General features: G+C 42.0%; 1 protein-coding gene across 2 annotated transcripts in view; it reads right to left on the bottom strand.

Moving 5' to 3' along the window:
* VGLL4 (vestigial like family member 4) overlaps positions 1-15,160 on the bottom strand; it is a 96,764-nt gene that overhangs the window by 60,838 nt on the left and 20,766 nt on the right. The window contains exon 1 of one of the 2 annotated variants that reach the window (XM_083603565.1): positions 2,189-2,809. The exons of the other annotated variant lie outside the window; for it this stretch is intronic. Within the exon in view, the coding sequence (XP_083459691.1) occupies positions 2,189-2,273 (85 nt within the window). The 5' untranslated portion in view covers positions 2,274-2,809. Of the gene's footprint in view, positions 1-2,188; positions 2,810-15,160 lie in introns of those variants that run through there. 2 annotated transcript variants of the gene reach the window in all.

The raw sequence follows: 15,160 nt of genomic DNA, 5'->3' as shown, positions 1-15,160 counted from the left end.
GCCCTATTCTGAAGCTGTTTATGTTTTCATAGTAACAATAATTCAAGAGAGAGGGTTTATATTCCTCCTCAGAGAAAATTCTACTCTTTGTTTACACTTCACTAACCTCTCTCAAAATGGACAGCAAAAGTATTACATAGCATGGGGGGGTTGTTGTTTGCATGCAAATATCCATGAGAACATCACCAAAGTTAACACATTTGCTTCAGGAATTTCCCCAATTCTATTGTCATGTAAAACTTGCAGATGCAAAGTGCTTTCCTCAAGGAATGTTTAAGTTCTGTTAGAATTCTAAAAAATCCAAAATGGAGATAACAACACAATATGTATCTCCAACAAAATTTATCTCCAATGCATGCTCTGTAAGCAGAATTGAGCTTGTTATAATTGAATACACTCAGTCCAAACCAATAATCCCCTCTACCCCAAAGGGACAAATTTACTCACACATTTACTAAAATCAGTGGGATTTAAAAGCGCCTAGATTATGCCCAAGACAATCATCACTGCTTATACCGATCTACAATAGCAAGATTATGGTAGTTACATGGAAGATTTTTAAATATTCACCATACATTTGACATGAAATCATGTTCATAAATTTTAAAACACAAGAATATGAATGCCCAGTTATAAAATCTTTCCAAGTCCATTTTATTTTGTCCATACACATTTTAACTTTAGTGTTAAAGATAATGAAAAAGAGGAAAGCAGCAAATATTAAACATAACAGCATATTAGACTCATGTCAACAAAGGGCCTCTTTAAAACAGTTCAACTACTACCAGCAAAAAAAGTCTGGAGGAAGTTCAGAAACACGTGAGAAAGTAAGGGAGCTCTGAAAACACTGAAGATAAGGGACTGAGCCATCACACTAATCTCTTCTTCCAAATGTATAATAAACATTGAAATTTAATATTTTCACATTTAAAATCATGAGGTAGCAGACACACCCCTTGTAGTAATCATTGCCCTCCTCAGTAACTCAGTTTCAGCTGACCTGCTTCCAACAAGAACAGACTGACAAGGCCTTGTTTGTTCCCCCTCCCCCCTCCCAAACCCCAAACTTAACAGGTTTGCATTTAGGTATCATTTACTGGCCAGCATAATAAAAGCCACTCTCTTTAACAAGCATGGAAATTTTTCCAACTGGAAATCTGGAAGGAGTAGGGGGGGGAGCGATTTGTGCAATGTTTGTGTGTGTGGCAACAGAAAAACAGCCCTCCTGCCAAGTACAATTAGCTCAGTGGTGCCTTTCTTTCCTCGCTTAAAAACTAAGCCATTGCAGCCTGTTCAAACTGCACGTAGGTTAAAAACTCAGCTAGTTAAAAAAAAAAACAGCGAAATTCTACCAGTCCTGTGGTCAGGATCCATATAGTGGGGCGACGGGACATTACTGCAAAACTTGGTAACAAACAATTCTCTGTCAGGAAACAAGCAAACACGAGGGTGGGGAGCAGGGAGGGGGGGGGAGAGAGAGAATCCACCCAGAAGATGACGGCCATGAAGTTGTGTTTCCTAGCGGCTGTGTGCATTTCTTTCTGCTACAGGCAGGCTTGCTTGAGGTGGTTCTTGAGGGAGGAGATGTGGGATTGTGGAGGGGAAGGGAAGGGGAGGCAGCCCTCTGTGTCAGAGCTTTCTCAGAGCTGTACAGGAAATGAGAAGTCAAACAAAGGGGCACTCTGTATTCTGTACTACAGGCACCCTTCCATCCCCGGAGCAGAGTAGTAAAAACTCTCCCATTGTGCCCTAAAGACAGGAGGCGACCAGACAGAGAGAGAGAGAAAGAGAGAGAAAACACGCATACAACATGCCAACTTGCCATCCAGTCATTGTCACGCTACTACCCCCTTATACTCCCGTGTGGAAGGAAAAGAGAGCACGAACAACATTTATTTTCGGGCGGAGGGGGGGGGGGGAGAGACATCTGCACACAGGAAAGCTTTCAAAACGGCGAGACAGGCGTTAAACAATAGTTCCCTCAAGCAAACTACTTCTAAGCGATCAATGTCTCCCGGACAAAACACAAAACGCCTGGCTTTAAAATGGGGGGGGGGGGGGAGAGAGAGATAGAAATCAGCATTTCCATGCAGAAAAGGCAGGCCACTGCCCAAATCAAGCAAGCAAAAGATATCAGCACAAACTCACAAAGACATAACGCCGGAGCGTGGCGTGAATCTTAAGTTACCTTCATATTGGCGGAGAATGCCAATATTGTTGTTCATCTTGTCCAAGTACTGGTAGTTCAACAGGTCCATCTTCATAAATAGCATTGAGTGGGCTAGCAAAGAAGACCAGCTTGCTTGCTTCCGCCCTGAACACCCCCCAAAAAAATCAGCGACAAAAACACGGGGGAAATGCTGTTGCGAGTAGCTCCTGGCTCTTTCCCGAGTTCCACAAGCTCAAGGCCCAGCCTCCGACTAATCAAAACAAAGTATATTAAAAAAAAACACAACAGAGTTTTTTTAAAAAAGGAAGGCAAAGGGGGGGAAATCCCCCTCAAAGGCTTCAGAAACGAAGACACGAGTTTGAAATGTATTGTGTCCAATTGCAATTAAAAATTGCTTACAGATCTGACGCCAAATTTCGGGCGGGGGAGGGGGAAACTGGAATGGCAAAGACTTCCTAGGACAAAGACATGCTAATTCTCCTCACAGCCCGCTGCAAGTTAACTGCACTGACATGCAGGCTATGCTTGGTATGACTCCTATGTAAACTAGCTTCCTCTTTCTAGCAGACGGAGATGACTGAGCATGCTCAGTGAATCCCTGGAGCTCTTCAAATGTCAGGGATATTTTCTGCACAAGATCAGTCTCTAAATGTATTGAGTGTTTGAAGGCAAGACAGGGAAGGAGGAGGAGCTGAAGACTGCACAGAAGTGGCCATGTCAGATTCTGCCCTTACTGGAAGCAGAGTTGCCGCTGCACAATTGAAAAAGAAATAAGCAGCAGCTCTTGCTTAGAGCGCTAGCTAGATACAAACGCAACTTTTTTTTTCCGCCTGAAAGGAGTTTTGAAATGGCTGGAGCAGAAGCCAAACGCCTCTTTTAATTTTCTCACTGTTTCAGTTTAATTGTGCTTATAAGCTTTTTGCAACTCCAAATTAATCTCCCTTCAACTATGACAACACGCTGTTTGTTTTTAAAAAAAATGTTATGTCTTTGTTACCATTAGATAAGCTGCCACCTGCACTTGAACCAGAAACACATCAAGAGTCATAGAAACTTGTAAAAAAAATTTTGTTTAGTTATAAAGGGTATATTTTAGTATCTAAGGGTTTTACTATTTGATCATTCTCCGCCTTGAAAGAAACAAAAGGGATTTCTCTCTCCACTGCTCTTATTTCAGGATGTGGTTTGTTTTGCTACACTCCAAACCTTGAACCTAAACTTTCCTAGTTGTTTATACAGATGCAAGTGCATCATCCCACGAGGTAGAGCATCCATAACCAGTCATTATATAAATCCTGAGCCAATAAAATTCTATCCGTTGCTTCCTCCATAGCAGATCAATGCCTTAAAACTAAAATTGGGGTCAGAGGGCAGGGTGGAGCCAGGCAGTGAGATATCCAATACTTTGACAATAATCTCCTCTGTATTTTATGTACTTCTTCATCAGGTACAATTTAAAATTATTTTAAGGAGCTGAAGGTTGCAATCCGAAGCATATTTGCCAGGATTTAATGGGACATTTCAAAGCAAGTATCGCTTAGGAAAAGAGAATTAAATACCAAGCTTCTACTGAGGCTGCCACTTATCACGCTTACGCCTACATTTTACAAGTCAAATTTCTTCATTTGATACACGTTCAAAGAGAATGTCACTGTAACCCAAAAGCAGTTTAAATGACTCTCCCAAGGGTAAACTTCTTAAAACACAATGTTTCGACCAAACAATAGGAAGAGCTTCTTGGGGTGGGGGTGAGGGGGAACACAAGTGTTCACCAGTGGAACAGAATGCCGCAGAAGGTGCTGAATTCTTCTTCATCAGAGCTTGATGCCACATTGTGATGTTTATTTTATAAAGAAGATTGTCTAAATATGGTCTATTTTTCATGTTGCAGAAAGCATGGAAATCTTCAGTTATGGGACTCCAGCCAGAAAGGATGCAGGAAGTCTATTCTGGGAGAGTGCTTCCCTGGCCCACATTTTGTGTGGTCCCTTTGATTGGCTTAGGAAAAGGGGCATTGCTGTTTACTTCCTTGCTCAGTTCCCAGTTTCTAAATGTGGTCTCTGACCATGTCTGCTTGCACTGGAGACGGAAATTCACTTCAAGAACCTGGCAGCTTTGCTCCAGCTACATCGAGGGCACTGCATAGTTCTGGATGTGCTGTGTAGCAAACTTTAGGGTAGCGGTGCAAACCATGCCTTTATTTGAGAACCAGAGACTTAGAAAAGAGATTAAGGCGCTTTTCAAAAGGCTGCTAAAAAGCAGTGGAAGGGGTAGAAACAGCCAGTTATCAGAGTCCTTGAAGGAAAAACAAGTAGTAATGTTAAAGTTGAAACAAGACAAATTTAGTCTGGATATCAAGGAATGCTTTCTAATTGCATGAAACAATTCAGCAATAAAACAAGTTTCTAGATAAATGGGATCTTCTGGCCTTGAAACTTTCTTAAAGGACATGGCATGAGAAGCTATTGGAGGCAGTACTGTGTCTAGGAGTGCAAACTAAAATTCATTGTAATGCTTTGATCCTAGATTTAAAAGACTTAAACCAGAATCAACCAATATTTATAGTCTTCCAAAGGAGGTGTGCAGAAATTTAGAGGAATATGACCAGCACATGGATTTTTTTTTTGCTTCCTACCAGAAGGTATTCCAAGAATCCCCTTCCCCCAGTAGCTTTTAAAATTCTCAAAGCTTATTTTTTTAAAAGATGGCAATATAAGGATTTAAGATAAAAATCTTTCAAAGGGGAAATGCTTCTGGTGAACAAACTCAGTTTTGCACTTCTTAAAATACAAGACTGCAATTAAGGTATCAAAAAAGAAATAATCTAAAAAAAATGAAACTTGCAGACTACTGTTTATTTCCTAGTTTTCAAATAACATGTCTATCCAACCTTTCAATGCTATCTTCTGTTCCCAGTGCACTCATTTTACTTATGATTGTGTCTGTAGAAAAGTATCAAAAAGCCTTGTTCAATCCATTTTCCATCCAAACTCCCTTACCAACCAATCTAAAGAAATTAGATTTGTCTTGTCTGACTTTTTATTATTATTTTATTAGTATACTGTAAGTAGCTCTGGCAGCATATGAGGGTATAGTAAATATAAACATGGGTTCACACTAGAAGGTTGACTTCTTCATAAAGGCAACTAACTTTTTCATAAAGGTCATTTATTTTGAGGGTCTCTTGATCGTTTGGTTATTCAGTCATAGTTCTCTTATTGGGTTGTCTGAATTTGCATTTTCGGTTTAAAATTTACCTTCATAAAATCAACAATCCTAAGTTTCTTTCATACTGCTTTTATTTCTAAAATTGTAGAGCATCTTGCAGACTAGTATCTTTATAAATTTTAGCTAACCTTTTTTTTATGCACTCATGCTATTTCTTTGTGGACTTTGATAATAGCCTGTTTTCATTCGGTCTCCTAATAAGTTTTCATTTACTTTGGGACTACACCAGTGCCCCACCAGCATAATCCTCTGCACTCTCAGCAATGAAGTAGAAAGCAAAACTCAATCAGTAGAAACAAACAATTGCAGCAACACTGATGGCTACTTCTACAACATGCCTGGCAACTGGGACCCAAGAATCATCACACCAAGCGCGGAACACATCTCTACAGTACCCAGGTTGGGAAGGCACCAAAGACCAGCAATGTTAGACACACCGTGATAATAACATGAATGAAATCAACAACCCCACCCCACCCCTCAGTATCTCTCCTTATTATGATGACTCCATGCTCCAATGACTCGAGGAACAGCAAACTGACACCTGTCGCCCCAAGCTTCATTAGGGTCCTCAGTTAATCCCCTGACGACAAAAACATAGAAAGCCACAGCACTCAGACAAGCATTTTGCCAGGAACAATCCTATGGGTGAGAAAAGAAAGGCGTGTTCTGTTCCAGACACAGCAACCAGCCCTGTCCGTAGGCCAGTATATAGGACATTTGTCCAAAAAGCAAAAGCTACGCCCACCCCAGAGAAAGGCTCAAGGCTTGCTGTGCTATCAGGCATTCCACACAGACAATGCTGTAATTGGTGTCTGCACAAGAGGAAAAAGCAATTTGCAAGCGAGAGGGAAGAGAGCCAATTGGACAAGGAAGAATGCACACTGTGAAAGCAGGTCTAGTGACAGCATGGCAAGCTGGATGCTGGCACACAACCACTTAAATCCTTGACAGATTTAAATATGACCCCCACAAGGGCAAAGCCTACCATACACTCCAATAGGGAGGGGGAAGAGACAGCAAGATTAGAACTGTGGCTCCCCACTCCACAAAGCAAGCAAGGCATTGCAATGTGCACAGGACCCACAAGGTAGCAAACAACAAGATCAGCAGAAGCAGATTAAAACTAAAGCTACGGACAACAACAATACAAATGCTGTTTGGGGGGGGGGGATAGGCACAATTTTCAAAGTGTATCCAAAGTGAAGCAACATGCAAGAGTAAGAGCCTTTTCACAGGAGGGAGCATTACTACCAAAAAAAGAATAATCATTGTAAGTATAATCGTTGTTGTTCTCCAGGCTGCTTCTGAGCCCAATTCAAAGTGCTGTGTTGACACTATCAATTCCTAAATGGTCTGAAGCACTGCACCTTTTCAGGATTCCACTCAGCCACCTGAATGTATTGCTCACTCTGGTTATTCTCTTTGTGTCAGCCTGCCACCTAAGGAGGGGAATTATAGACTGGATCCAGTGGTGGCTTTGAACAGACATGGTACCTGATTTTCACTAATCTACACTACCCACTGCAAACTGAGGGCTGGAGTACAGGGGGGTTACAAGCAGAAGCATTTTCCACTAGTGCAGAGCTACCACTGGACAACCCCTTGATGTATTCCAAGGGTCAGTGACTAGTATAGCAGCTGCATTTCTGAACACCCTTGAACAGCAGTGCCATACAGCATGTACCAGTATGGCTATTACTAAGGCAAATGGGACAGAAACAGGACACAATCATTCTGTGAAAGGGCAAAGGTGGCATAATAATCTTAGGGGGGGCTGGGGAGCACATTCCTGGACACTGCCACCACTCAGACATCCAGAAGCAGCACTAGATACAGGGACACTGCAAGCGGACAATGTCTAGTCTCACAGGCAAGAGGCAAGAGATACATTCACAAAAACGATGCACTGGCAGTTTCTCACCTTGGAGGCATAGCTCAGTGTAACAGGCTATGAGCTTCCAGAATAGGCTGCGGGGTGGGGAGAGCTGTACATCTATTTATCTGAGACAGGGCAGTGAGATATTGAATCACAGTGATTGACACATAGACCAACAGCCTTATCCAGGTAACTGATGTCACACACCAAGATGCTGCTAATTCTCTCAGTCTGTCAACGTTCTGGAGCAAATTTGGCATAAGGTTGCTAGGGACCATAAATGGAAATATCTCCCCCTACTTTGGGCAGCAATTGTCAGTGATATATTGCAGGGGGCAGGGGCAAGGCTGCAAGCGGCAGGAAAATTGCTTCCCTCACTACCTAGCCTTAAGCCCCACTATATGAAATCCAGTGTACCCAAAGTACTCATCCCCATACACACGCTAATAAACGTTATTGCAAAGAAGTTGTAAATTCCCTCTAAAAAGCACCTTTAACATTTAAAAAATGTGCTTTGTCTGTTATTCCAAGGAAATGATTCCCACAGGCCTTATAAAATAATTCAGTAAGAATGTAACCAGTATGCATGAAGCACAGACTGAAATACAATCAGGACTAAGCATGTGTCATTGTGCAATGCGTTCTGGACATGAGAAATACAAATACCAGCGTCTTTCATAATCTACATTTATTGATAATACTTATTCACATTAGCCAGAAACCACCAAGTCTTTCATTTCAGGATGTTGGTTGTTGCTTTGCACTACTCTAGCATTTAGAAATACAGTGGTACCTCAGGTTACATACGCTTCAGGTTACAGACTCCGCTAACCCAGAAATAGTACCTCAGGTTAAGAACTTTGCTTCAGGATGAGAACAGAAATTGTGCTCCGGTGGCACGGCAGCAGCAGGAGGCCCCATTAGCTAAAGTGGTGGTTCAGGTTAAGAACAGTTTCAGGTTAAGAACGGACCTCCGGAACGAATTAAGTACGTAACCAGAGGTACCACTGTACTATAAATATTTTCAACAGCAAACACAAAAAAAGCCTCGTGGCACCTTAAAAGCTATGATATGTTAGATTCAGTGGACTTGCATTCTTTTGTGTAGGAAAAAAAAATACCGTTGGCCAACTGTGTGTGACACATGGGGGGGGATGAATACAAATGGCTATGTATGTATGTATTTATGTATCTCTCTCTCTCTCTCTCTCTCTCTCTCACACACACACACACACACACGTTCCATTCAAATCAGACTTAAAAGAATGTGAGTTTCTTTTCCACTACAGGCATTACACAAGGCCAGCATAGCAAAATAGATAGTTAGCAGTAACTGCTGCTGTGAATGGGCTCTTCTGTTCTTATCTTGCATACATTTCAGCTCAGATTAGTAATACTACAGACCTACTACTATCTCTTGCATTTTATGGCCTTTTGGGTCCTTTGTTTACAATCTCTCTCTCTCTCTCTGTAACCACTATGTAACTGCCATCTGAACATTACACATTATCAGATACATAAAGTGGCGCCTAGTTCAGAAGAAAATTACGCCACAAGTCTTTGAGGTTCCAGAAAACTCTTCAGCCGCCCCTCTCGCCACTGTAACAAAGGAATTGTTATGGGAATTCTAGGACACATACAGACATCAATTTCCAGATATATATTTAATACAACACTGTCCCCTACAGGCAACTGGAAAAAACTGCAATTGCTTCCTTGGTTTTTGAGAACTAGTCTTTGTCCAGGAGCACTCTGCTAGATGTGTGGGTTTTGTGGGGAATGTGTGGAACAGGATTAGGTCATGACTTTTCCCTCTGTGGAGGGAATGCACAACCCCACAACATCTGTGAGGATCCATGGAAACAGGCTTCAGTAGCATCAAGCCTCCGACAAGTCCCAGCTGCAGTCAGCCTCCGACAGGCGATTTTCCATGGGGTAGGACATCCACATGTTGCCATGGCCACATGTACTGCAGTGGAAGCATTCAAGCTGGCCACCACGCTGTCCAGAAAACTGGCATCCAATAGTGCTGCACCCAATCTAAGCTGGGAAGGCAACAAGAGAGATTCCCTTGACAAGCAAAACCAGTAATATCACAACCTATGAAGACATGAAAGCCAGGTAGTATGTCTATCCTGCCTGATCCAAAAGCAGGGGTCACAAACCCGACACCCACTAGTCCTGGGCAAGATATCGATACATCACCCAGGACCAGTTTGAGGACCAGAGTGTGATGGCGCCTTCACCCAGCAGTATATCGCAGGGGGCATTTACCTGTGTGTTATCTTCTCCGGCTTCCTCCCTCTCTGCACTGGGTGGTGGCGGTGGTGGAAGCGGCAGTGGTTTCAGCCTGCCACCTCACAGGGCCGGGGCAGATGCTGCTTGTTCCTCCCTCCGCTTTTTAACATCATGATGTATCACTATATTGAGATGTTTGGCTGGAGATATATCACCATGCTGAGAAGCTGATATCGTCCAGCCCTAGCACCCACAGGTATCATGACACCTGTAAAAGCTTCACTGGCACCTTCAGGCACAGGCCTCAGACTCTGTACCTTCCTATTTTTATTTAAAAAGTTCATCTATAAGCCCATCTAGATGAGTCTTCTCTGTGTCCTAAATATATTTGAATATTCAGATTTGTATTGTTCTCTTTTTAAAATAGAAAAACTATCTTGTTTTTAAACGCACACATACAAAAGCTCACTGAGATTAAAAAAGAAAACGAGTCACATTTTGGGAACTTAAGCATGCTGACTAAGAGTCAGGAATGCTTGATGTGTGTGTCCACATGCAAATACGTATTTTGTTATACAGATATAGAGAAAAACACACTGATAAGGTCTTGGCTGTTAACAGATTTATGGCTAAGGTGACATTTGAAACAGGGACATCCTGACTCTTAGCCAATGCACTTCATGTCAACAGAACATGTAACTGAACTATTACCTATAAAAGTGTATATTTAAGAAATTGTAGTTATCTGAAGCAGAAAGGCAATGCCTATTACAGTAATTAGGTGTATTTTCATTAACTTTTTTCCTACTCTTATTAAGAAGTTTTGTTAAACACATTATGGGAGCAAGGAATTAGATCTTGCTCACAAACATTTAGATTAAGAAGATTAAGATAATACTTTTAAAAATAAGCTAACCCTCACAGAAGAGTAATTCTGCCTGCAATGGCAAGTGCAAGCAAAACTAAAAACCCTTTATCCTATAATATTCAAAAATTCAGCATAATAAGAGTGATGCTGACATCTACTAAATATAGCAAGCTTTGTTACATGCCTCTTAGTTGTTGTTTTTTGCAAGTACACTTTTCCCAAACCCAGTGGTATATTTCAAGATTGCCTCCTCTAGCCATGTATTTTTCTCCATTCAACTTCATTAGGAGACACTGCTTTTGCAAAATGAAGCCAGGGGATTGGTGCTGGTCCAAGGCATTTTGATGCCTGAAGCAGAGCCCAAACCCTTCCCCACGCTAGGGTCAGCAATTCAAAACAAAATATTGCAGCATTGCTTGGACACTGATTTCTATCTTCACCTGTAATAGCACCCCCCCACACACACACATATATTTTAAAACGGCATAGCATGTCAATCAAATTAACCAAAGGCCTGGTTAAAAAGGAATGTTTTTGCCTAAAGGTGTATAAAGAAGGCGTCAGGCAAACTTCCCTGAGGAGAGCATTCCACAAGTTATATCCAATGTGAGCCCTACTCACACTAGACCAAGTGAAATTAATGGGCCCAAGTTATTCCTGTCCATTAATTTCAATTGCTCTGTTCTGAGCAGGACTTGTATTACATACAACTCAAACACTCTGGCTAATGCTTCTACTCAGTTTGCCAGGATCAGCTTAGGCCAGGAAGGGGAGTTCCTAGCCAAGTGGCAACCAAAAGCATTAGAAAGGAGCACTGTGTGTTGGATTTATAGTCCATGCACTAGAAAGGAATTCAGGAATACCATGGATTCTTACCCCTCAGAAGTCTCACCAAAGAAAACCTGTATACAGAAGACTTATCTTGTACAGTAGTGATAGATTACTCCTCTCAAGGAACCAACATTGTTACGCAAGAATAGAATCCTACTTAGAAAATGGGTTAAAATTCATCCAGCATACCAGTATCACCTGCAACACCACCTATTTTGCAAAGGGCAAAGTAAGGAAATATAATTAATGAAATACATAAATGATGAGAATTGCCTGAGGAATCAATTTCCTGGCTCACTACTATCTTTTGCTCAATACCACACCCTCTCCATTTAAAACAGTTTAGTAATTCATGAGTCTTTTCATGCAGAACTTGTCTGACCTGCTGGAACTACAGTGCACTGGAAAGCCAGGAGACACTGAACAGTGTACCTCCTCTTTACAGTGATGTTCGTACATGCCTGTCTGTGCAGTCATAGGGAAAGCTATAGGGGTGAGCAGTCCCTCTCCTTTCCCTAGTATCATACAGATTCTATGAGTTCACGAAATGAAAGACAGCTCGCACCTTTTCAAAACCTACATTGCCCTTCTTTGTTCTTCTCGTTCCAATGTTGTTGCATAGTGCCTCCACTATCTGCAGCTTTTGGTGCCACCCCTATCTAAAGCGTCCACCTGGAAAGCAAAGCAAAGATGGACTAACTCCATAAACTTTCAGAGAAAGTGTAGCATCTGAAATATGTCAGAATTTGAAAACAGGAAACATGGGGTAGAATTCAGGTAACAAACACGACTTTCCTGCTCCTCCCTATGCCCCCTGAAATATGGTTGGATTATATCATCAACTGATATGCTTGCGCAGATGGAACGCTGGTAATAACAGCACACTTTTTAATTCCACCCATGGCTTTTAAAAATGCAGCTTGCCAAAGTCAAGGGAGGAGGGGGGGAAATACCAAGAAAAGCAGTAATGAAAGATTGGAGGTGAATTACTGATTTTGCGGCCTAAGGCACTTTGGCGGATATAGGTAGAGGCTGTACTGCAGCAACAGCACCCGTAAGGAAGCTGAGTCAGAATTCCTCCTGGGGCTAACTAGAAGACAGAGACAGAAAGAAAACTGCTCTGACAAGTTTGTAGCAAATGTTAAACGAACGCACTGCCTTCACAAGTCAGCAGAGCAGAGACATTCTTGACTTCAATCTATGACCAGTCTATGCATACTCTAACAAGGAGCTCAGAACACAATGGTTCCACAATACCACACACCCTACTCAGTGTCGCCTAAGGAACTACAACTCTCTCCTTTAGAAGACTTTATGGGGATTGATTCTGTTGAAATCATGTTTTTACCGGAGTAATGGGTCATCTGCAAGCTTTTGAATTTAGGATTAAGACACCTTCATATCCTCCCTTCTTCTCCTTCCTGTGTAAGTTCCACTGGCATGCAAACAAATAGGATTAGGAACCCTAACTAAATCAGAGCACAAATGAAAGTCCTACTTAACTGAAGAGCCCTGCTGGATCAGATCAAAGGCTCATCTAGTCCGGCATCCTTTTCTCACAATGGCCAACCAGGTGCCCATGGGAAGCCCACAAGCAGGATATGAGAAGAACAGTACTCTTCCCATGTGTGATTCCCAGGAGCTGGTATTTAGAGGCATACCAGTGAGAGATTTAGGCAGCCATCAAATACGAATAAACCCACTGGGATTTATTCCTGAGCAGACATGTAGAGGATTAAACTATTAAGCCTCAACTGAAGCATCTATTTTGTATGTTGTGTGTATTTATCCGCATCATATAAAACCAGGGCCAGACTTCTGGAGGCCCCTGGTATGGTGCTGCCAATTCCCCTACCCCTACCCCCTCCCAAAATACACTCTCTCCCCCTTCCCCCGCAATGCAGTTGTGGAGTATTTTGTCCTCTCTTCTGCCACAGCAGCAGCACTGACCATCTTCCCTTCCCCATAGGTGGACAGTAGTGCCAGTTTTGAATGGAGCCAAGCTTGGCTCATGTCCATGGTAGTCGCCTGCCGCCTTAACTTATCCAAAATGCAGTGCCCCAAGCCTACAGATCTATGGCCCTGCTAGTTCTTTCCCTAGGAACAGAGCCAAAGTCTCAATTGGTCACCCAGGGCAGATCTCTGGGTCATGCATTATGCTAGGCAACACAGTCAGATCAGAATGGGGGAAGGCCCTTCTGAGCCCCTCTGCCACTGCTAGCATTAGGACTGTATAAAACTATGAACAGCAAGGCAATGACACTACTTTGGTTACAGTCCTTCTCCTGGTGTAGCAAAAGGACTATGATGCCTTTACACAAGTTGTAAATGCGGCTATCTTCCATGCTGATCGTTACCATAAGGCAAGAACACTCGGCTGATAAAGGCCAGCCCCTTAACCTTTGCTTCATAATTGCCTCTCTGTTGTCCATATGCCAACTGAAGTAATTCAAAAAGGGAAGAGTAATTGCTACACAAATCTTTGTAAGCCTCTGTACTTTTGTCACGTTCAGATGTGTGTTCATGAGTAGTAGTAGCAGCTCCTACTGCTTACTTTTTGCATAGTTTCCTCATGAGTAATCAAGGTGACTTCAGCATAGCGGGATACATGAATTACACTTCATATTACAGGGGTAATTGTTAGAAAAGCCATCTGCGGCACACATGACTCCTACCATTAAAAGTTCAGAGTAGAAACTTTTGAGTCATGGAGAACAGAACAGAATCTCTGTATTTCAGCAAAGAGACCTTCTTTGTGATGTTATGTTTTTACATTTTACTTCTCACCCTATTATTAAAATTCAAGTATGCTTTGAAAAAGAAAGCATTCAGACACCTCCCACATTTTATGTTATCATATTATTATTTTTTACTATTTCCATTTCAAAACAAATGAGCCCAAACGTGTGCGTGCCTGCAGTGTTGAAGGGCAATTCTCCTGTCTTGCTTATTGATCTCAGTTCTCAACAAGTGTGGTCCTCTTGGATGGATGGAATTAGACTTATGTGTTGAACTAAAAATGGTAGTTTACAAAGCTACATGTATTTATTCATAAGAACGTCACTTACAAACTGCAACATGAACAGTGAAACAGCAAGAAAAGTCACCTAGCTATTTGTTCAAACCCCACAGTTATGCAATACTTTAATTAGGATGAACCAAAATGTTGAACTAGTGGCAAACTTGTAAATACCTATTTGTTGCTTATTGCCATACCACTTTCACTAGTGATGTGTATGAACAGGAAGATGGCGTTTCAAGCAGAGGTGCCTAAACATGGTCACAATGCCTCTCCTTGGTGGAAGGGTCACAGTGTTGCATGTGAACATGGCCACTAAGTCAAACTATGACTTACCATGAACAAGTATGCATGGTGGCACCCAGGAAGAAAACCACAGCTGCTTGAGACAAATCATGATTCTGCGATTGGACATCATGTTGAGTCAAGCTAAGGCTTATCTCTAGGTAGTGTAGGAGGAGAAGAGTGAAGTGGCAACAGTTTTCATCCTGGACAACAGTATGCTTGCATGTTGACAGTGAGCTATAATATAGCTTAGTATTACATGTGAATCAGACCAATGCTTTATGCAGCCCAACAGTGTAAACAATAGGTTATGTGCCTGCCCATTAGGACATGTCATTGTGCATTTTTCACTACGAAAATTAACTTTAGGAGACTGCAATTTTGAGCACAAAGTGGCAGGGGAGGGGGATCCAAACCCTCTCACTGCCCTCGGTTTCTCCATTTCAAATACCTCCTTCCAAATCCCACATCTCTATACCCCAAAACTTTGGGCCACTCATACTCACACATCCATCTAATTAGCAGGCCATGCCCTAAAAGAATCCAGTTCCTTATCTGTGTTCTATGCCTTCTGTTGGATAGTGCATGTTCAAAAACAAAAATATATGCCGCTGTAGCATATAGGGCATATGAAACCTTAGA

The sequence above is a fragment of the Podarcis filfolensis genome (assembly GCF_964270895.1).
Source record: "Podarcis filfolensis genome assembly, chromosome: 2".
Classification (NCBI taxonomy): domain Eukaryota; kingdom Metazoa; phylum Chordata; class Lepidosauria; order Squamata; family Lacertidae; genus Podarcis; species Podarcis filfolensis.
Note: the sequence above shows the minus strand (reverse complement) of the source record. Positions and strands in the feature narration are given on the sequence as shown.